The following is a 23494-nucleotide window of genomic DNA, read 5'->3' on the forward strand; positions in this document are numbered from 1 at the left end:
TATGCCAAGTGGAATCTGAAGAGATGTATAATCTGAATAAAGTTTTATTTATTTTTGGATTTAAACACTCCTCGTTTTCTGAATGCACATTTATAGGGCAAATTGCTCACATTAAAAACTGTCCTCATAATATGTAGTGGTATTGCAATGAAAAAACAAGTGAAAATAATAAATGCAGGTACATGTGGTAATGTATGTCAAACGGCTTACATGAAAGATGACGTGTCCGAAAAAAGTTCCTGGTGAATGGAAAAAAATGGCCCAAGGCAGACAACGATGTCTATAGATGCATATGAAGAGTTCAAATGAAACGTGGAAAAGTAAGAAGTAGTAAAACATTTACTATATTAAATAAATAAAACCTCAGTTACTAAAATGAATAATAAAAGCAGATGAATCCCTGCTCCTACATTAGTATATTTTCATGGACTGAATAATTCTAGTTAGAGCCACTGGAGCTATCAATTCCCACTTCACCTGTACATCCCTGAGCCTTTCATTCCCACTCAGTGCTTGAGATGTTTGATATATTTGACTTCTTCCTCCCTCTTATGGCTCTGACTCCTCCTCTTCCTCTTCCTCCTCTTCCTCTTCCTCCTCTTCCTCCTCTTCTTCCTCTTCCTCTTCCTCTTCCTCTTTCTCTTTCTCTTCTAATGGAGGCTCTTCAGCTGCCTCTTCTGCAGCAGGTATTTCAGGCTCTGGGGCCTTTACCACAGCCTTTTCTGGACCCTTTTCTGTGGGTTCTGGATGAGCTTCTTTTGTACATTTACAAAGGATGATGACACAAACAATTATCAATACTGTGCCCAAAAGTATCAGGAGTAATATGAGCAAATAGTCTGAGAAATTTTCTTTATCTTTGTGAACAGTGGTAGTGTTTTGAGTTTCACCTGGGTGTGGTGCACTAGGAGAGCCACTGTCCACACTACCCCCATTTCCTGCAGTTTTGCAGTCAGGGGGTGCATAGCCAGCCTCACAATGGCAGTGCTTTAAATTGTTGCAAACTCCTCTCCCATTACACATTTCTTTCGGTTCACAGTCGTAGTTGAGCACAGCATGATCAGTGCAGGAGCGATTCATACAGATTTTCTCTGGGGCACAAAGAGTGCCAATGTGCACATATCCGTTATCAGGGATATCAGTAATGTCATAGACATCCATGCTCCAGCAGAAATCATCTTTATGAGGGACCTGAATCATTGTTTGATTAGGTTTAATTTCTGGTACATGTTTAATATTTGTACATATGATTTTCCCACAATATATGTTTTCATCCTCACATTTAATGTATTCTGACCTAGGTGATGTGGGAAAGCCACAGTTTCCAAATCGGTCTCCTTTGGTGTTCATGGAAATGTAACAGTCTTCTGGGGCAGACCTTGCAGGGTACCCAAAAACATGTAGACATTGAATATCCGGGGTCCTGCACACACCCTGAACACAATAGTGAACTCTTTCACAAGTTGTACCATCTTGCTTGTATGTGTCGTGGGGGCATATTGCAGTCGTACCATCACAATATTCAGGAAGGTCACACTCTCCAAGAACAGGACGACATATGAATCCCTTTTCTGCAAATCCACATGTTTCATTACAGCAGGGTCCAGGACTACACTTTGCATTTTCCTTCAGCCTACATGTTTGGTCACAGCACCGGTTATTACCACAGTCAGGTCCGCAGTCACACTCCTCATTGTCCTCCAACACACCATTTCCACACTCTGCATTCCTACGCAGGCGATGTTGGGGCCGAGGCTTGTTAAATAGGCAGCCCCCTTTGTGTTCCCGGAGGAACTGGTAGAAGTAATCAGAGCTGCAGTTGCTGAAGCCACCTTCTTTGGTGATATTTTCACGCATGAGGCACAAGCGTTTATCTCTACAAGCGCAGGCCGAGTGGTCGTGCCGAATGCCCAAGTTGTGCCCAAGCTCATGGGCCATGAGCGCTGCAAACAGGAGGACGTCTTCATGATGGAAGGACTCAACGGCTGCCGCAAAGCCACTTGAACAGGCACCACTGAGAAATGCCTGTCCCACGTCTCCTTCAGGACGATGTCCGACGATCATGTGGGCAACATCGTGCTTCACACGACGGGAGAGCTTCTCCTGTCTCCAGCTGTTGAAATTCCCGAGTGTAACTTGCAAGTCCGCCGCGACTTCTATGAGGTCCCCCTCGGTCCAAATCTCCATTCCAGCCAGCACCACCTCTGCGTTTATCCCCCTGGTGAAGCTGTTGGCCAGAGCGGTGATGTCCATGACCCTCTGGACTGTCTCACTGACGTCACTGCCCCACATTTGGAACCGCTGGTTGTTGACCACGACAAACATCTCCACGTACTTGGTGTGTGACCAAAAGGAGGACGGTGCCTGTGGACTGTGAGGCTTCCTGCTCCCCTGCTGCCGGCTGGCAGGCGCCACTTGGCTGCCTTTGGAAGTGACCCCACAGGAGACTCGAGCTTGGTGTGCCATCGTGTACAACACATGTTCAGAGCGTTTCGAAGTGTCCTTGGGCTTAATGCCATAGGGTTTCCCCTCCTTAATCAGGATGCCCCTGAGGCCTGAACAGGTGTTGAGAGAAACAAAAGAACCCGGGACTCCTTCTATGTAGCCTTCATAGTGACAGTCATGTGAGATGAAAGGCATTTCTTGCCCCAGGACGCCACCGTGGTAGCTGAAGACTGGAAAGTTCTTCACAAAACAGTCTCTCTTCGCCTTCAGGTGAATCATCCATTTCTGGCCCTGCATTAAGAGCATATAGGATGCCTTTTCCACTGGGTCTTCCCTTCCCTTGACTGTCAGGCTCTTGGGGATGACTGTTTCATAAGAAGAGTAATATACAGATCCCAGGTCACAGTACAAGGTTGGCAGGAAAATCAGCGCCAACACTAACATGATCCCCAACCTGACACACGGAGGTCCCGGCACCACTAGTGCCCACCTCGAGCCCTTCATTTGGGGAGCCCGAGTCGGAAGCGCTCTGCCAGCCTCATGTGTAACCACTTGGTATTTCTGTAGAGAAGACAAGGAGGAGGCAGAGTGTCTCACAGAGGCTGCCACTGGCATGGCCATTGTGAATCGGTTGATGGTGTGCGGCCTGTGTCCATTAGCAGCAGCCCTCCCTGACACGCCGACCCTCACATGGGAGTCTGGCATTATGGAGTCAAGGCATTAGCTCCAGATCTATGCTGGCTGTAGGAAGGGTGGCTGGCTGCTGCCTACTTCTGAGAGGCACAGCCTCTGGCTGAGTCCTTTCCAGAGTCCTTTCCAGTCTCTCTGATCTCTCTGTAATCCTTCAGATAGTGTCCTTTCTCTGTGACTTCCTTCCACAGCATCAGCTTCGGTGCTCTGTGGCTACGGTCCTTTTGACACCGTGGAGTGATGTAATCACGAAGGGCTGTGAGCTCTAAAACGCAAGACCACCCCTTGGGAGTGGAAACAAAACCTGCATGCCTCCTTCAACTGTGCCACACGGAACGCCCCGCCCCCGCCCCCGCCCCTCCTGTTGTCCGTTGCTTGACTAACTCCAAGTGTTCCAGACCAGGGGGCTTAGACATCTTTGGTGGGTACCCTCTGTTGCTCACTTCCCCTCTTCTAAACCTCTTGCTCTGTGACACATGGACATCATAACTCAGAGTGTCCTTTATCCCTCAGTGAGGCATTATAGTGACATGCACATCTCCCAGGCCAGTCTGTTCGCTGAGGCAAATGGGGTGGTGGGCCTGTGCCGCAGGATAGACCCAAGTGGGCTGGCGACCCATGGGGCACGAGTCAATACGCCTATGTTTTAACATCTTCAAAGCTCGGTTCCTCAAGTTCTGTTTATGACACTGTCCAAAAGTGTGTATGGGAGAGGCCAACAGAGCAGCCTCCTCTTATGTGCGAGTGTGAGTATCATGGGCATGTCAGTGGGTGAGTCCAGGCCCACACCCTTCTCAGGATGGCCCTGACATATGGCATGATGCTAAGGTTATGCCCGCTGTGAACTAGGTATCCTAAAAGTCTCCCCTGTGTTAGAATGTGGCCTCTACATGTCCAGTGACCACTTCTGTTTGTTCACCTTTATACCGTCAGGTCTAGAAGAGTGCTTGTCCAAGAGTAGATGAACAAGAATTATTTACTGAGTGAATAAATGACTCCCAGGTATGGGTGCTGTGATTGATGTCTCATCTGTTGCATGTTATTCGTTTGTACTTGCTGAACACCTGCCCTGAATGGCTGAAAGTGTCTTCAGGAAAACTCACAACCATGCTGACTAATGGCACATTTGTGATCTCAATGTGTACGTCTTCCTACATTTCACCGGTCAGGTCACCCTAATTTCTTCTTGCCTCACATTTCACTGAGAAAATGGAAGCAATCGAAAGGGAACTTCCACATGTAGAAGCCAGGCGAGCCCACCTGTACCTAGATTTTCCTCCTACTGTAGTGGATAAATTGTCCATGCTCCACTCTGAGGCCTATCCCTCTGTTTGTATCTAGAGTCACCTTCGCATTCTGTTTCTCATGGGCTTCACTTTTCCAGTGGTCCCTTCTCTCTTTTACACCTTAAACATCTGTTTGTCCATTGTATCCTATCTCATTATGTGCTGTAATATCTCACTTTTATGAAACCATCCTTCTCAGTTCATATCACTGCCCAGTCACATCCAGGTTCTCTTCTCTGTTTCACAAGGAAACTTTTTTGAAAGGGTGTGTAAACATTCTGTTCCAACTTGCATCACTAGTTTTCTTTTCTGAAATGTTTTCCTTTGAATTACAGCACAAACACTACACGTGCATGAAACATGAATGTATTTTACTGCGAGTTACTAAAAAGAGAACAGCTGAGCCAGATACAAAAGGACAACTATGTTATGATTACATTTATATGAGGTTCCTCAAAGAGTCAAGTTCAAGAGACAGAAAGTAGAATAGAGGTGACCGGGAGCTGGGGAAAAGAGTAATGGGGGAGTTCTTGTTTAATGGGTGCAGAGCTGCAGCTTGGGATGATGAAAAGTTCTGTAAATGGGTGGTGGTGACAGTTGTCCAACAGTGTGAATGTATTTAATGCCACCAAACTGTACACTGAAAAACAGTTAAGATGGTTGATGTTACATATATTTCACTCAGGGAGAGAAATAGCTGTGTGTGTACAACTCCACTGAAGTAATCAACAGTTTTAGCTCCACAGAAGTCGCCCATTTACCATTCATTGCCAATCACAAACCCTCCTGCTCCAGAGAGAACCATGATCCTCTCTCTTTTGGTAACTCCTTTCTCACTTCTTAAAAAATTGTTTTGCTTCCTAAATAGGCATCCCAGAATTGTGTGATTTTAGTTTACTTGTCTTTTAGTGACACCTTTATTGAGCTACAACTCACATAGTTTAAAGAGTACAATTCAGTGGTTTGTAGTATGTTCGGAAAATTATTCAGGCATCACCACAGTCAAGTTTGGAACATTTTCCTCACCCTCCAAGGAAAGCTCTCGTATTCATTATCAGTCCTTCCCCACTCTCCCTTCCCCTGAGCCCCTGGCCACCACTAGTGTACTTTCCAGCTCTATGACTGTCTGTTCTGGGCATTTCATAGCAATGGACTTTCTACCCGTGTGGTTTTCTGTGACTCCCTTGTTTCACCTCGTATCTTGTCAAGGATGAGCCATGTTGTAATATGTGTCCGTACCTCATTGCGTTTTGGCCAAATAACGCATGCTTTTTGAGTAAGTGAGTATACTGCATTTTATTTTTTGACCCATCAGTCGATGACCATTTTGATTGTGTCCACTTTTTGGCTATTGTGAATAATCCTGCTGCTATGGTCATTTGAGTACAAGTTTTTGCATGGACAAATGTTTTCATTTGCCTTGGGTAGGTTCTTGGGAGTGGAAGTGCTCGGTCATATGTTAAGTCTGTGTTTAGCCTTTTGAGGAATGGCCCAACTGTTTTCTGAAGCAGCTACACAATTTTACATTCCTGGCAGCAGTAAGTGAGGATTCCAGTTTCTCCACATCCTCTGACATTCATTCCTGCCTGTCCTTTTGATTTTAGCCATCCTAGTGGATGTAAACTGGTATCTCGTTGTAGTTTTGATTTGCACTTTTCTGATAATTAGTAATATTGCACAACCCCCTTCGTATTCTTATTGGTCATTTATTTCTTCTTTGGAGAAATGTCTCTTCACATCCCATGCCCTTTTAAAATTGGGTGTCTTTCTCCTTGACTTGTGAGAGTTCTTAATATTGTCTGGGCATTAGTCCCTATCACGTAGATGATCTGCAAGTATTCTCTCCCATCCCATGGGCTGTCTTTTCACTTCCTCAGTGCTGTGTTTCTCTCCGAGCGGACGGCTATTTCATTTTTCTTCTTCTTTTTTTCCTAATGCATTAAAACACACAGAACATGAATTTTACCGGTTTTAAGGACACACTTCACTGGTTTTAAATGCATCCATAATGTTGTGCTGCCGCCACCACTATCGATCTCCGGGACTCTTTTCGTCTTTTGACTGAAACTCCATAGTCAATAAACTGTACATCCCCAGGGTCTCCTTGCCTCCATCCCCTCGCAACCACCATTCTACTTTCTGTGTCTGTGATTGTGACTACTCTGAGTAATTCCTGTGAGTGGAATCATAACAGTATTTGTCTTTGGGGGACTGGCTTATTGCACTTAGCGTAATGTCCCCAAGGTCCATCTGTGTTGTAGCATGCGTCAGAATATTTTTTCTTTCTAATGGTGAGTAGAAATATTTTTTCTTTCTAAGGGTGTTACATTGTATATGTGTATACCACATTTTGCTTATCCGTTCGTCGCCCGTCGGTGGACACTTAAGTTGCTTCCGTGTTTTAGCCACTGTGAATAGTGCTGCTAAGCACATGGCATACAAATATCTCTTCCAGACCCTGCTTTCAGCTCTTTTGGGTATATGCCCAGAAGTGGAATTGCCGGATCGTACAGCAATTCTATTTCCGATCTTTTGAGGAACCGCGACACTGTGTTCCGCAGTGGCTGTATCATTTTACGTTGTCACCGATAGCACACGTGGGTTCCAATTTGCTCCACATCCTCTCCAGCACTTGCTCTTTTCTGGGTTTTTTGACAGTAGCCATCCTCATGGGTATGAGGTGGTAACTCAGTGGACTTTTGATTTGCATTTCCCTAATGATTGGCGATGTAGGCCATTGGTGGATCTTCTTTGCAGACATGTCTTTTCAAGTCCTTGGCCCATTCTTTGAATCAGGTTGTTGATTTTGTAGTTGTTGAGTTTTAGGAGCTTCTCTGTATATTCTGGATGTTAATCCCTTCTCAGATACTTGACTTGCAAATATTTCCTTCCATTCTGTGAGTAGCCTTTTTACTGTGTTAATAGTGTTTTTTGATGCACAAGATCTAAAAATTTTCTTGAAGTCCATTTTGTCTTTTTTTGTTGTTGTTTTCTGTGCCTTTGGTGTCATTAGTTGGGGAAATCTTTGCCAAATCCAGTGCCGCGAAACTTTTGCCTTCTGTTTTCTTCTAAGAGTTGATAGCAAGACAGGTCCTGTGAATGGGGATTTTCTGGGGAAGTGCCAGATGTGTAAGTTAGTAACAGTTCTATGGCCATGGGGCCTTTGAAGAAGCTCCAAACTGTTCTGCCCCTTACACTGGGTGCTAGGCCGCCTGTTTTCACAGCTACTGCTGTTGATAGGATGTGGTTTTTCAAGGCTAGTGGGGACCTGAGGGAGAAGGGGGATATGGGACTAGGGCAATTAAAACTTCACAGAGTTCACTGCTCTAACCAAGATTCGGCTGCTTTACTGTTTCTGTTTTTGAACAAACCGGCTTCACATGGTTCTGTCTTGGATTAATTTTCATACTGGCGAAAAATTGATTTTGACTGTTTTTGCCTGTGTTGTGACTACCTTTATGGAGGAGGGGACTTGGGGGGGACCCTGCTTTAACCTTTTGGAAATCTTCCCGTTTTACCTCTTAACTTCCTGTGAATTCATAGGAATGCAGTGTGGCCGGCCTCTTTTGCTCCACATGGTATTTGAGTTTACACTTACTCTTTTTGGGTGCCGCCATAGCTCATTCCTTTCCACGTTGTTCTACACTTGCATTTCTCTGTGTGGATCAGTCACACATTCACTGTATTATCTGTGAACACAGGGTTCTTTTCTTTGGGAATACTATGAAGAGTGCTTCTATGACCATTTTTGTCCAGTAACATGATGCAAATAAGCAGCAAGTTCTAGGGTATTTGCCTAGGAGTAAAATAGCTAAGTTACAGGGTACTTGAGACAATGAATGTAACTAGACAATAAAAAGTGCTATTTAAAAGCGGCACGGCTGTGTACATTTCTGAAGCAGTTTATGAGCGTTTCCACTGTTCCGCGGCAATACTTGGAGTTTTCAGTTTTATATAGTCAATCTTGGGTGTGTGGTGATATCTCTTTGTGGCTATCTAATCTGTATTTCTCTGAATACTGATGACATTGAACACTTCCACGGATGTTTGTTTGACTCATCCTTTACATCTTGACTCCAGTAGAATGAGATTTCATTCCCACCCATCCATCCAAACTGCTCTGCTCCCGGATACCAATGGGTAACTCTCCGTTGTCAAATCAAAGGATCACCACTCCGTCCTCACCTTACGGGCCTATTGACAGCATTTAAAAGATGATGGGTATGTTCTGCCTTGCCTTTTAAAACAATCACCCTGCCCGCTGGGTGGAAAGTAGGCTATTGAGGGGAACCAGGGTGGAAGCAGAGAGACCAGCTAGAGACTCTACAGTTGGCCAAGAGGGAGTAGATGATGGCTTGCAGTGCACTGGAGAGTGGGGTGGGGACGGTGGTGATAAGAGGTCACATTCTGGATATATGTTGATGATAGAGCCAAGAGAATTTGCGGGTGGACTGGGTTTGAAGTGTAAAACTCTCCCAGAAACACGTTCTTGCTTGGTTTTCAGGACAGTGCTCTCTCCTGGTGGTAGCCCTACCATACCAGCCACTTCTCCCACTTCTTTCCTGAATCCTCATCTTATCAACACCTACACATGGAATGTCCTGGAGCTAAGTCCTCACCCAGTCCTCAGATCTGTTCCTTTCTCTAGCTGCTGTCTCCCTAGAGCACTCCCAGGACAGTGTCAGCCTGTCCCTAGCTTGGATATCATCTCCATACTGACAACTCTCAAATATACATCTGTAGCTGACTTCTCTCCTGACTTCTAGACTCAGTCCTCTCTCGCTGCCGGCCTGGCATGCCCGCTTAGGTGTGTAATAGGCATCTCAAACTAAACATGTGCAACGGCTGCTCTTTCTACACTCCTCTGCCCCTCAGTAAATGGCAACTCTGTTCTTGCAGTTGCTCAGGGCGGAGCCACTGGGGTTGTCCTTCCCGCCTTTGTCTCACACTCTACATCTGCTCCCACGGCAAATCCTTTGAGCTCTACCTCATAATCCTCCCAGACTCTAGCCTCTTCTCACCACTGACACTTCAACCACCATCCTCAAAGCCTCTGATATCTCCCACTTGGCAAATCCCAAGGTCTGTAAGGATTCTCTGCTCACACAGTGGCTCATCGCCCTACCCCTGCCTGTTCCTTGATCATGTAGCATATGGAGTGATCCTTCAGTACTTCTCCGCTCTGGTCACTCCTTTGCTGAAGCCCCTCCATGCTTCCCATCTCCACTGAATAGAAAACATAACTCCTTACCAATGCTTACCAAGTCTTCATGTGATCTGTCTCCACCCACAGCCCTCAACTGCTACTCTCCACCATGCTCATTGTGTCCAGATAATGCTGACCTCCCTGCTATTCTTCAAACATGCCAAGCATGCTGCCATCTCAGGACCTTTCCACCTAGACTTCCCTCTGCCAGGTTTGTTCTTCCCCTGATACCTGCTGAGCTTCTGCTGTCACCTTCTTTTTTGAAAAAGTTGTGTTCATTTTTGAGAGAGAGAGACTGAGAGCGAGCAGGGGAGGGGCAGAGAGAGGGAGACACAGAATCCGAAGCAGGCTCCAGGGTCCAAGCTGTCAGCACAGAGCCCGGCAGGGGGCTTGAACGCACAGACTATAAGATGATGACTTGAGCTGAAGTCGGATGCTTAACCGACTGAGCCACCCAGGCGCCCTTGCCCTTACTTTCTACCTGTCTCTCCTCAAATGTCACCTTCTCACACAGGTCTTCTCTGACCACTGCCTTCATATAACAGTCCACCCTGACATCACTCTACTTCCCCTTGCCCTGCTTCATTTTGTTCCATCACACAGATTATAACCTGGCACTTCATGTCGTTATCCTTTTGTTTGTGCCGGGTTCATAATTTTTTAAAATTTCCATGGGATCTGGGGCTTTGTCTTATTTACTACCATGTCTATTGTACTGGTAGTACAGTTCATAGGTAAAGACTCACTAGTGGTGGAACGAATGAACAAGTGAGACAATGAATGAATGAATGGATGGATGGGGAGAAGTGACACGTGTCAGTTTAATAGTAAAATTAGAGTTCTATGAAAAGCCTTGGGCTTGGACAGCAAGGCTCAAATGTGCCAATTTGGTCCATCCCGAGCCATTTGCACCTTAAGGATTGAGGATACAGTCAGAAGAAGGAGAAGGCTAGAATCCGTGACTTAGGATCCAAGAAGCAAGACTGTTTTAATGCCACTATGGTCTTGAGAGGGGTCTAAGGAAAAGAATAAAGTCCTTACCAGTCTTACGTGGGTAAGGACTGGGCCCAAGGCAGTGATTGCCACATTAGCCAAATCTTATTCCTCCTCATCCCCAGAGATTTTCAGTTTAGTAGAGGAAGTAGAATATGTTTGCAAATGACCGTATATAGGGTAGGTCAGAATGCCATAGGTATAAAGGAAATTCAGTATTATGACTCAGGAGTGGACAGACCTTACCGTTGTGGAACAACGTACAATTAATAGAGTCTTACAGCCATTGTCACAGTTGATGTTAGATCTTCTCGGTGTTTATTCGAGCACCCACTGTATGCCAAGCACTGCACTGGATACCAGCACACACACACATTACTGAACTTAATCTCTCAACCGTTCTGTGAGAGGTAGCCTTTGTGGGTCATCATACTGAGGCAGAAACCCAGGCCCAAGGAAGTGAGGTTTCCTGTTCAAGACCAGTGAGCTAGAATGTAACGCTTAGGATTTAGGGACACGGAATGTGAAAGCCCCCTCGATAAGAAGAAAGGTGACTTTCTTCTTTTATTTATTTATTTAAAAAATTTTTAATGTTTATTTATTTTTGAGAGAGACAGAGACAGAGAGTAAGCGGGGAAGAGGCAGAGAGAGACAGAGATGCAGAAACTGAAGCATGCTCCAGACTCTGAGCGGTCAGCACAGAGCCCAACAAGGGGCTCAAACTCACGGACCGTGAGATCATGACCTGAGCCGAAGTCGGATGCTTAGTTAAGCCACTGAGCCAACCAGGTGCCCCGACTTTCTTCTTTTTTAAAAAAAGTTACTGTTTACCCTCAGAAAGTTCTTCCTGGTTGGATTTATTAGGCTAGGAGAGCACAGGACTCAATGCTTACTCGGCACTCATGCTCTTAGCATCCAAGGAGGAGAAGAGAACTCTCACAGTGCTTAGGAAAGGTAGCCTATTGTTTTCTCTTATGCTTAAATTGTTTTGTAAAACACTACTAGACATTTACATTGGTCATCAAAATGGCGAACATGACAAGAAAGATGATTAAAAATTGTATCTGTTTTGGGGGCGCCCAAGTGGCTCATTCGGTTAAGTGTCCGACGTTGGCTCAGGTCACAACCTCACAGTTTGTGAGATGGAGCCCCACATCAGGCTCTGTGCTGACAGCGCGGAGCCTGGAGCCCGCTTCAGATTCTGTGTCTCCCTCTCTCTGTGCCCCTCCCCTGCTCTCACTCTGTCTCTTTCTCTCTCTCAAAAATAAACAAACATTTTTAAAAAATTGTATCTGTTTTGGAAAAAATCATGAATAAAACTAATGGTTTCTTTTTCTAGGTTCATATTGTGATAGAAAATGTAAATACTTCAGGAGAGACTCTGAATAGTTGGGGGATCTGATGTACTGGTATCATTTTGTTGCAAAAGTTTTATAGATTCCTGTCTGTGGGCTTTTCTTAAATCCTGACAGATCAGTTACCTCCAAGTTGGGGTCTATTCTTATTTTTACAAAGCACTGAATTGGTAGCCTTTGCTTTATTTCACATACTTAATTGCATAGCTGTATTTTTCTACTGGCCTAGCTTACCTATGGACCATAAAGGAAGGCTTTGGGTGGAAAAGGAGTCAGTGGATGGCATGAGGGACGGCCTTCTCTCCTGCACCTTTTTCATGCGAAATTGTCTGCACGGACACCCTGCTTGTGATTATTCGGCCACTGGAAACGCGTTACTAGAAGACATGTTGCGGCTTCGAAGCTCACTCCTTTTGTGTCTCACACGGCTTTTTTTCCATTTCTCTACTAATGCATGAATACCTCCAGAATTTGAGATTCTGAGAACATGTCACCTGAGTAAACACATTTCTTGTGCTCAAAGTACTCATCGGAGATTTCACTCAAGGAAGGACAAGGATGGGTACTGCTGTTCTGTAGAAAACCATCACTTGATGGTCTGTTTCATACCGACTCCCCTCTTAGTTCTTTCCATGAGTATCCTCAAAGAGAACCCATGTTTTCTTCAGAAAAGTAGAGAAACGTTTGCTGGAGCAGTTTCAAGAGCCTGTCCGGAGCTGTGATGGTTGAACCAAGCAGGGGTGGGGAAGAGTAAGGTTATTTGGTGGAATCAAAAGCCCAGAGTGGGAAGTGGCCATGGCATGTAGTGAGGACACGGGTCCTTCCTGTCAGACATACTGAGGTGAGGAAGGAGGGCCTGCATGTTTTCAAAAGTCATAGGAGACAAAGGACAGGAGGACCCAATTGTCACGGCCCTTTAATGCCACACCAGGTTTACATCTTCTGCTCTAGAAAACGAGAGAGCAGTGGAAGTTCCTGAACTCCAGACTGTGGTGACGAGATCAGCGTCTGTAGAAGCTTAGGAAGGCCTTAAGAAGCCTGGTTAGGTAGTTTACAGCAGTAAAACGGGCAGGTGCTTGTAAACACTTGGTCAGCCATGATTCCATCTCTGCTGTTTCTTTTGTAGCTATGTTAAATATAGTTTTCTAACTGTGAGAAGAGTCCCCATGGCTTTGTCATTCACATACTAACCCAACACCTTGCTTACCCTCATTCATTTCCTTGCAGCATAACCTCCTCACGTAAAACTTGCATAATTTTATTAAATAGCAGAAGTGGTATGGACCTTTTTTCCTTTCCTTTCCTAGTCCAAAACTTTTTAAAGATAAATGCCCAGAAGCAGGGGGAGTATTAATTTTAAAAAGTCAGCATTTTGCAAACATTCTTGGAAGAAGTCTACCTTGGTTTTGAGAAAACATTTCAATGAGCATATTTGCCCAAAGGAAACAGCAACATTCTGTTCTGAAATTAAGTTTGTAAACACTGGAAGTTTTTATTTCCATTTTTAATACGTTGTCAAGAAACATTGCAAACCAGGGCAAAACGTTACTTAGTGCAGAACTGCATCCCTGTGAGGTTGATAATGTCACCTGTGTTGAAGGTAAATCTTTTATTTTTCCTTCAGCTGAGCCCCAGAGGAGAGGTTGGTGTTTGAGTCCAAGTTATGAGGATATTCCCCAGAGTACTCCTGCATGGACAAAGAAAGATGTCAGGTTGGGGGCATCCAAAGAAAGAGAGCACCTATCCAAGTCACCCACGGAGGAAGAGATATGACCTCTGGACTCCACGAACATTAATGCCACATCCGAGTGCGTTCTTTTCCATATTAAGTTTCCTTTTGCTCCCTCTAAGTCTGGATAAAAATCTAGAGCCTGGACTTAGCTGTGCTTTGGGAAACTAAGGGAAGGGTCTTGGTCTCCACCAGTCTTAGGGAGCACAGAGAGGACAATAGCCACCCAGGGAAGGCAGGTGAAGGACGGCAAGGAGTCACTGTCAGAATCTCTTGGGGCTGCAGCTGGCTGGGTCATGAGTGACTACCAACAGAGATCACTGGAACACGTAATCAAGCCTTCCTCAGAATCCCCCAAACATGCTGGGGGAGGGAATCTGGTGAAAGAGTGGGCTTTGTAGAAACAATCACACAAAATGCAGAAGGCTGAACCTCAAACCCGAGTGCCCCTACCTCCTCTCTTAAAATTGGTCACCTCCCTTCTACAGCAGATCCTAAAGAACCCCAACCTTTAATCCCTAGAATTTGGGGGTTCCACACTTCTTAAGATCTACCTGGCAGTTAGAAACATGTCCCATTTTCTATCAGTTTTTCAGAGGAAGTTCATTCGAATAGCCTGTCCTAACCTTTGTTCCCTGCCTTCAACCTCGTCTTGCAATCATAAGGACAGCAACTAAAAATAGCCTATTCTACCTGCCACTTCCGTACTGCTAATTTTTTGTACATTTTGTTGTCAAACATTGTGAAGTTTTAAATAGGTTTTATTGATTGATTCTCGATTTTCCATCTGACTTTTGGTCTTTTAAGAACACCATTTAATTAGCTAAGTGTAATCACCCCATACGTAAATCATGATTCCCTTATACTTGAAAAGCTAGCAAAAATATGTGATGCTTTTTAGCTTTTATCATAGTCCCCATCACATGTGCAGTTAGGAATGTCATCCCTCCGGTTCTCCACTGAAGTGCTTTTCAGCAGAAATCCTCCACATCTTTTTCAAAAGACTCTAGCCACAAGTTTACATGTGGGGGCCTTCATTTACCCAGTCTGCCCTTGTTCCCAAAGCTCTCAGCTCACTACTAATTAATGGTACGTTTTCACCGCAAATCCTGATCTGTCATAAAACACTCTGAGATTCGGTTACCAGCAAATCTCATGACCTAGAATCTTACATACCTGAAGTCGTGATTTTGAATTTTACCCTGACGTTTAGTTTTGTTCCACCAAAAGTAATTAAGCTTCTAAAAAAGCAGAAATCAGGTCCTATCCTTCCCTTGTCTGCTCTTTCCTGCTCACGTAGGTCAAGCAGTTAGAAGAGGGACTCAGCAAAAGTGTCGGCAGGGACTGATGCTCAGGAACTTCCCTGAGGCTCAGAATGCTAGACCTGTAGCAGCAACACTGCACCTGAGCAAGGTTTTGGCCAGTGCCATCCATAGAAGTTACCCTCCTATTTTAAGGTTGGTTCTGGCTAAGTCCTTCACTTGGCCAACATTTACTGAGCACCTACAATGAGCTGAGACCTCAAGCTGAGTAGGATATGAACCTTCCACTCCAGGAGGTCAGGATGTAATGGGGTAAAGGCACTTTTCATCAGTAATGACTACACAACGTGGTAGGTTCGTGACAGCAATCAGCATCCATCCCGTAAAGGTTTTGTTTCGTTAGAGTCACTGAGGAAGAAGCCATGTTCTGGGCAATTGAGGACATACCGATGGTTGTTCTGGTCACTTTTTTTACTGAAGGCCAGGCTCATGAAGCAGGGGGGAATGTAGATTCCGTCGTACCTGAGGCAGGACACAAGTTCCACCCGAACTCTGTGATGTCTGTGTCCTCATGTAGCAGATGGAGGTCTCAGAGTGTAGATGGGAAGATAAAATTAAGGCAAGGAATGCAAAGCGTTTTACACAGTGTCTTGTGCTATTGGATTATGTAGTTATTAAATGTGTTTGTGCTGTCTTTACAATTAAGTACCACTTAAAGCTCTGTTCCTTTCTACACTCACTCAACAGGTATTAACTTAATAAAGGAATTGAGAAACAAATATTTTTAATAAAGCAGAAAATAGAAAAAGGTAAAACGGGTATTTTAACTGAGCACTGGTCAAGATTGCTTCTTGGCTAGGTTGCCCACCTCTGGCCCATTTACAACAACCAGAGTAATCATACCATCCTGAATTAATGGAGCTCTTTCAAGAAACTGCAGAACTAAAGGACATCCAGGTTATAGGCCATATAAAGCCTAAAGTGATGTGTTGTTTGAACACATATATTTATTTACTTACTAATTTAAAATCGTTTCATTTCATGTATAAACTTCAGGGCAAATTAGAACAATGAACATATAAACAACTTTCTAACATAATGTGTAGTTTTAAGTGGGGTGAAAAAGCCTGGGACTGCAATATATATAAGCATAAATAATGCTGTACACCCAGTAAAATAGGTGGAAGATTATATCCATAAAAGACAGATTACTCAGAAACTGGACCTACTAAGGCAATATATTTATCTGAATATTTCATGAGAAAAGTTTAATTTAAATGCTTCATAAAATGTGAAAATGAAAATTTGAAATATTTTTATAAGTAATTTTACATATGCATAGATAACCAGTGACGAAGTTGAAGAAGAAAAGTCCTCCTCGCACAGTTTACCTTTCCACAGGCTGTAGACTTCCTATCAGGGCCTGCAGCCGTCAGTGTAAACTTCATGTTTGCTCCACTGAGCCTCTATTCCACCTAATGATTCAGGTATTTGCTATATTGGCCTTCTTCCTGTCACTACTCATTTTTCCCCCTGGTTCTTCCTCTAATCTGCCTACTTCTGTTTCTGGTACAGTTTCTTGAGTATCTTCTAGAACCTTTTGTTGGCACTGTGATCTCTCCTTTCCAGCCCCAATAATGGCACCAATAATCAGACTTAAAAATACTATTAAAAGAAATAAGGCGAATAAGTACACCATCCTGGAAAGGCCTTTGCTTTCATCTTCATTCTCACAACCTCTGCCAGAATTACTACGAGAAACACTGTGACTTCTGCTTTCATCTTCACTTGGATTTCCATCATGTGGCTTTCCAGGAGGGCCACTGTCCACGCTACCCCCATTTCCTGCAGCTTTGCAGTCAGGGGGTGCATAGCCAGCCTCACAATGACAGTGCCTTAAATTGTTGCAGACTCCTCTCCCATTACACATTTCATTAGGTTCACAGTCGTAGTGGAGCACGGCATGATCAGTGCAGGAGTAATTCATGCAGACTTTGTGTGGGGCACAAAGAGTGCCGTTGTGCACCTCTCCATCATCGGGGATGTCGGTCATGTTATAGGCATCCATGCTCCAGCACCAGTCATCTTTGTGAGGTACCTGGATCAGAGTATGGTGGGGTTTGATTGCTGGTATCCGTCTAATATTTGTACATATAAGTTTCCCACAAAATATATGATCATCAGAGCAATTAACATACTTTGTCCTAGACGAGGCCCACAAGCCACAGTTCCCGAACCGGTCTCCTTTGGTGTTCATGGAAATGTAACAGTCTTCTGGGGCAGACCTTGCAGGGGACCCATATATATCCACACATTGATTATCAGGGTTCTTACACCGGCCGCCAAAACAATAGTGAATTCTGTCACACGGTGTGCCATCTTGCTTATAGCGGTCTATGGGGCATTCTCCGGAGGTACCATCACAATATTCAGGGAGGTCACACTCTCCAAGAGCAGGACGACACATGAATCCCTTATGTCTCAACTGGCAATCAGAACAGCATAGTCCATCACTACACTGTGCATGCTCCTTCAGCCTACATGTTTGGTCACAGCACCGGTGATCACCACAGTCAGGTCCGCAGTCACACTCCTCATTGTCCTCCAACACACCATTTCCACACTCTGCATTCCTACGCAGGCGATGTTGGGGCCGAGGCTTGTTAAATAGGCAGCCCCCTTTGTGTTCCCGGAGGAACTGGTAGAAGTAATCAGAGCTGCAGTTGCTGAAGCCACCTTCTTTGGTGATATTTTCACGCATGAGGCACAAGCGTTTATCTCTACAAGCGCAGGCCGAGTGGTCGTGCCGAATGCCCAAGTTGTGCCCAAGCTCATGGGCCATGAGCGCTGCAAACAGGAGGACGTCTTCATGATGGAAGGACTCAACGGCTGCCGCAAAGCCACTTGAACAGGCACCACTGAGAAATGCCTGTCCCACGTCTCCTTCAGGACGATGTCCGACGATCATGTGGGCAACATCGTGCTTCACACGACGGGAGAGCTTCTCCTGTCTCCAGCTGTTGAAATTCCCGAGTGTAACTTGCAAGTCCGCCGCGACTTCTATGAGGTCCCCCTCGGTCCAAATCTCCATTCCAGCCAGCACCACCTCTGCGTTTATCCCCCTGGTGAAGCTGTTGGCCAGAGCGGTGATGTCCATGACCCTCTGGACTGTCTCACTGACGTCACTGCCCCACATTTGGAACCGCTGGTTGTTGACCACGACAAACATCTCCACGTACTTGGTGTGTGACCAAAAGGAGGACGGTGCCTGTGGACTGTGAGGCTTCCTGCTCCCCTGCTGCCGGCTGGCAGGCGCCACTTGGCTGCCTTTGGAAGTGACCCCACAGGAGACTCGAGCTTGGTGTGCCATCGTGTACAACACATGTTCAGAGCGTTTCGAAGTGTCCTTGGGCTTAATGCCATAGGGTTTCCCCTCCTTAATCAGGATGCCCCTGAGGCCTGAACAGGTGTTGAGAGAAACAAAAGAACCCGGGACTCCTTCTATGTAGCCTTCATAGTGACAGTCATGTGAGATGAAAGGCATTTCTTGCCCCAGGACGCCACCGTGGTAGCTGAAGACTGGAAAGTTCTTCACAAAACAGTCTCTCTTCGCCTTCAGGTGAATCATCCATTCCTGGCCCTGCATTAAGAGCATATAGGATGTGTCTTTCACTGGGGTGTTCCTTTCCTGAACAGTCAGCCGCCTGGGGATGACTATTTTGTAGGACGTGTAATATACAGATCCCAGGTCACAGTACATGCTTGGCAGGAAAATCACCAACAGCAGCACAATCCCCAATCTGACACACGAGGGTTCTGGCACTTGCCCCAGCCTCAAGTTCCTCTTCTGCTGAGCCCAAATCTGAAACTTTACCTTACCCTCTTTCGAGGCCCCTTGGTTTTTCCATGATGACAGTATAGAGGCAGGGGGTCTCAAAGAGGCTGCCACTGAAACAGCCATTGTGAATCAGTTGGCACTGCAGGGCTTCCGTCCTACAGCAGCAGCTCTGCCTAGCATGTTGAGCCTCAGAGACTCAAGTATCAGCCCCAGATCTGGGCTGGCTCCCTTAGGGATGGCTGCTGTCCAGCTCTTGGGTTACAGACTTAGGGACTGTATTTCTACTTGCTCTTGGCCTTTTCTAGTTCCCTTACCATATGACTTCCTTCCAACAGCAGTAGCTCTAACGTTCCTTGGGTAAGTTCCCTTTGTCCTCACAGAGAGATGCCATGTGGGCAGACTGTAATGATCCAGCCAGTACTATAACTCGGGCAAATTATCCTTATTCTCAACCCAGGCCACACTACTCCTGATATCCGTTAATCTGTTCATTCTTTGAAATCCAACATTCTGGCAGGAGGTTGGGGGGAGGGGACAGGGATCCTTTGGGGATCTCTGAACAGGACAAAATTCTCTGTTGCCCATGCCTCCCCGTCCCCATTTCTGTAGCATTCAGGATACTGTTTCGCAGCCCAAGCCTCCTTTGTCAGCCTTTGTTCGTTACACATTCAGTTTAGACATTTTATATCTGCATATAAACATATTTTTTCTGCTATGAAGTTTTCCTAATGCACATATTAAGTGACAAATGAAATGAGCTCAGTTTTACCATGGAAATATGTAAGTGAGGAAGATCAGCATTCAGTTCCTCCCAACAGACCCAACACAAAAAGAAACTAAGTAGGTATCTAGTTACCATTTCACCAAGAAAATAAAAACTGGAGTCTGTAAGAATTTTTTTGAAGATTTCTTCACTCTTTTCACTAAAATTGAACTGTACTGTCTGTGTAAGTCTTTGGATTTGGTTTTGTGTCAATTTCCTGGGGTATTTTGCAGTACAAAATCAAAAGGGAGAAAAAGCACTATCTATCCACATTCTTTGCATAGTTATTCTCCTGTGCATTCTAAGATGAACTAAAATAAGACCATACATATTTTGTCTTGCATAGAAATAATTTTATATCAAGTCAAACATTTACAATATAAAACCTTTGAAGTAAGGGTTATGACTACAACTAACACTCAACAATGGAGATATGCCCTATCTAGTTCAAAAAGGAATGGTTCAGTACCACAAGATCTCAGATGTGAGCAGGAGAGCAGGTCACCTCAATTATATTTAATTCCTAATACAGATGATAAAATTTATCATTAGCATCTGGCATCATTAGCATCTAGCAAATATTAAGAAATTTATAGCAAATAAGGTAAGATGATTTCTAGCTAGATTTCTTCTTTTATTTTATATAAGAGAAGAAAGCCTCTTCAAATTATATAATTTGGAAATTAATACAAACTTAAGGTATTTCCCTGTATTTTAACCAAACATGTAGGACAAATTGAGTCACTTTGTGGGATAAAAGAACCAAATCAATAATAAAAGAACACTACTACTTTTTAAATAGAAATATAATTAAAGCTAACTGTATCCAGGTTTTCAGTTTTTAAATTGAAACACATTTTCTTTAATACATACACATATACGTGTTCACAAACAAGGTCTGATTTAGATCATTTGAGTTCTTTAACCAATAATCCCTTCAATTTGTTCTTTCTCACAAGAATACAACAAACTCTTCTTAAAAAGTTATCTAGAGAAAAAAATTTTTTCACTTCTTAAGTAGGCTCTATGCCCAATGTGGGGCTTGAACTCATCACACAAGATCAAGAGTGGCACACTCCACTGATGAGCCAGCCAGGTGCCCCTAAAAAGCGTACCTATTTCTAGCTTTAAAAAGCTAAAAAGCTATCCTCCTATGTTTCAGACAGGTATCTGACAGGTATTTTCCTATGCTTATACACTTAACCGGAAAGATAACACAAATTGTTTTACATCAAGCAGATTTATAACTATGTTAAAGTCTATAGGCATTTGAGTGGTAAGTAATGGTTTTGGTTAAACAGAGGGTTAGCAAATCATGTGGGAAAACTGGAGACTCTAACCTGCCTACAAGAACTGTTCTTACAATGTGAACTGCCTGCAGGTAGAGGCATTTAGAGGTAGGAAGAGACGAAGCTGATTTTGTTTCACATCCAGTTACATGTGAAATTTGCTTTATTAGGAAACCTGACTGGCATACCAAAACAGAATTTGCTACTGGCCTACAAACCCCACAAACGAAATTCCACTTTGAAGACCACAAACAGCTCTGCGTCCTTTGGGAACTACTGTTCTGTCAGGGGTCCAAAATAAGACCCACTTTTGCATTACAACAGCTAGACTGTCCTCCAGGGTATTCACCAGCTTCCAGCATGGAGCTCTCTCATGTGGGCATATGTGGACGCAGCGCTTCTTTTGGGGGCCAGATTAATTCGGCCCGGTGTGACTAAAATGTGGGCAACTGTTGCTTAGAGTAAAAGGAAGCACTATTGTGGATGTCCTTTTAGATCATGCCTAAAATTCACCACATGCTAAAGGAAAAAAAAAAAAAAAAATCATCCAGAGCCTTTGGAAGGTACCCTAATAACAAATCGAGAAATTAATGGTAGACTGGGCATACCAGTATCTACTCTGAAAAAAAAGAGTAACAAAGTTAACTATGGCCTTCCTTCCTCCAACCAATACCTCTGCCCTGAGAAAAACAACAGGTGAACATTCATTCTGTTCTTCTAGAAATAAGTGCAGCATTTTTCCTGATTGCAGTAAGCGATTTGTAAGACTGCATTTCACTAAAAAAACAATAACTTAATTCAACCCTTAATTCAACTCTCAGCTAAGTCTTCTGGTCAATAAATAAGAAAACATTTTGTTTTTCTCTGCTGCCTAACTCTTCGATTTTGCCGTATTTAAAAGCACTGAATTCTCCTTACAGGGTATCCATTTACAACAGTTACCAGTCACCTAAGATTAGGGAGCCTTACCGTTAAAAGTATCTAGTACCCAATATGACAAGGTAATCCTTATAAGATGCTTTGTGTTTTTATCATGTATTTCCAGTCAGTCACATACATGTGATGCATACTAACCAAATGTCATCCTGAGGACATGCTCAGCAAAGTGGACAAATCATAAGAAAAGAAGTGAGCTCTGTGAGGTCAATTTTGATCAAAGAGAATGTGACAGGACAAAAGTGAAGAATTGCACCTGCGACCATCTTCCTCTGCTCTATGAATTGGAGTTTGCCTGTTAGCCCTTCTATTTACCAACACAGGCACCCGCCAAAAACTGCCAAACACACAAACAAATAACGGTTTGTTATGGAAGCTCGTGTGCACAACAGAAAAAAGCATCCAGCCTTGTTTTCCATTCAAACAGTTGATCTCTGGCCGAAAACCACCCTTCCTGAAAATGAAGGGCACTGAACGAAATAGACGTAGCCTGGGGATGCCAACACGAAGCGCAGGCTGAAATATCAGAGAGTAAAAGGGCAGCTTTAGAAGAAAAAACTGGACCATTTTAGATGCTAATCCAGTAGTCTAGTTTACATGATATGTAACTTTCTCAGAAAAATTATCTGATAAAAAGGGCCAGGAGAACAGAAAAACGGAAGCAGCAGCAACAGAGCTTGGTGAGGCCTGTGGGGAAGGGAAGAGGACTGAGCAGGACCTTAGAGGAGCAGAATGAAGCTCTGGTTCTACATGAAAAGAATAAACTCGAAATCTTGTTAGACGTAAGAAACCCCCCATACCTTTGAAAAGATCTGACCCAAAAAAAAAAGAAATGTTACCACTTTTCTCTAAGGAATTAGGGACAAGAGAAATGAGGCCTCAGCTCCTTGCCTCTTCTATCATGGGAGTTGGCATCCTGCGGGTTCCAGCAGGCAGTCTGCAATATGGATCCACAAAAATTTGTTTGGCACCAGAGCTAATCTACCGATGGTGCAGAAAGCAAATACACAGGGTGAGTGAGACCAGATTCCACAGTACTTGATTCAAATGTTTACTGAACAGACAGGTCAGTATCGTCGGCCCTTTGTCTATCACTGACAAATGGTTTTTGTATACTTTATTACAAATAAAACAATCTTGTTGACAATACCATCTATCATCTTACAAACATATGAGAAAACAGTCCTAGAATAATAGTATATCTCTAGGAACTGAGCTTTTCTTACAAACAAATGAACTATACTATGAGTAAGTTCTGTATTTAAATCTATACAGCGTCTTTAAGTAATGTGGAAATGAAATTATGATTTATTAATTTACATAAAAATTATTTTATACATTAAAGAATAATTTTTCAAATTGTTAAAAAAAAAAGTCTGAAGCCGTCATTATTGGGATTCATGGGACATGGTTTGTTCTTCTATCACTTGCTTCACAATTTCTGCCAGTTTTAGTCGATCCACTTTATCTGTGAATCCACGACCTGAAATGCACAAAAAAAAAGGTCAGTCTCCAAATGTTTGGAGTGAGATTGTTAACAGGGATCCAGTAAGGTACCCAAGGGGTGTGAGACTGGGGCTCTGCAGTGTGGAATCTGCAGCACAAAGTTCATCTGAACTCTGGAAAGCAAGTGAGAGGGCTGGACGTCCATGCCTGTGCAGTTAAGCAGGACTAACCCCATCCCAGAGTACTCCACTCACTT

General features: G+C 44.0%; 3 protein-coding genes across 4 annotated transcripts in view; all 3 read right to left on the reverse strand.

The window, feature by feature from the left end:
* Positions 1–206: 206 nt before the first annotated feature.
* On the reverse strand, positions 207–3060 carry LOC116738395 (disintegrin and metalloproteinase domain-containing protein 1a-like). Its single transcript, XM_032595349.1, has 2 exons — positions 712–3060; positions 207–239 (listed from the first exon to the last, which is right to left on the reverse strand). The coding sequence occupies exons 1-2, from the start codon at positions 3058–3060 to the stop codon at positions 207–209; spliced, it is 2382 nt and encodes a 793-aa protein (XP_032451240.1).
* Positions 3061–16315: 13255 nt separating this feature from the next.
* Positions 16316–18978, reverse strand: LOC116738415 (disintegrin and metalloproteinase domain-containing protein 1-like). The gene has a single exon (XM_032595472.1). It carries the CDS (start codon positions 18925–18927, stop codon positions 16450–16452), a length of 2478 nt encoding a protein of 825 aa, XP_032451363.1. The 5' UTR covers positions 18928–18978; the 3' UTR covers positions 16316–16449.
* Positions 18979–22819: 3841 nt separating this feature from the next.
* Positions 22820–23494, reverse strand: part of MAPKAPK5 (MAPK activated protein kinase 5) — a 42138-nt gene continuing 41463 nt past the window's right edge. For both annotated transcript variants that reach the window (XM_030292221.1, XM_030292220.1), the window contains exon 14: positions 22820–23275. In XM_030292221.1, coding sequence (XP_030148081.1) covers positions 23181–23275 — 95 coding nt within the window. In that variant the 3' untranslated portion in view covers positions 22820–23180. The remainder of the gene's footprint in view (positions 23276–23494) is intronic.

This window comes from Lynx canadensis, chromosome D3 (assembly GCF_007474595.2).
Source record: "Lynx canadensis isolate LIC74 chromosome D3, mLynCan4.pri.v2, whole genome shotgun sequence".
Classification (NCBI taxonomy): Eukaryota; Metazoa; Chordata; class Mammalia; order Carnivora; family Felidae; genus Lynx; species Lynx canadensis.

Coding starts and splice junctions, on each gene's coding strand:
- LOC116738395 (XM_032595349.1), bottom strand. CDS start 3,060: ATGCCAGTGGCAGCCTCTGTGAGACACTCTGCCTCCTCCTTGTCTTCT. Junction 240..711: donor AGGGTCCAGAAAAGGCTGTG/GTAAAGGCCCCA, acceptor TCCATTCACCAG/GAACTTTTTTCGGACACGTC.
- LOC116738415 (XM_032595472.1), bottom strand. CDS start 18,927: ATGGCTGTTTCAGTGGCAGCCTCTTTGAGACCCCCTGCCTCTATACTG.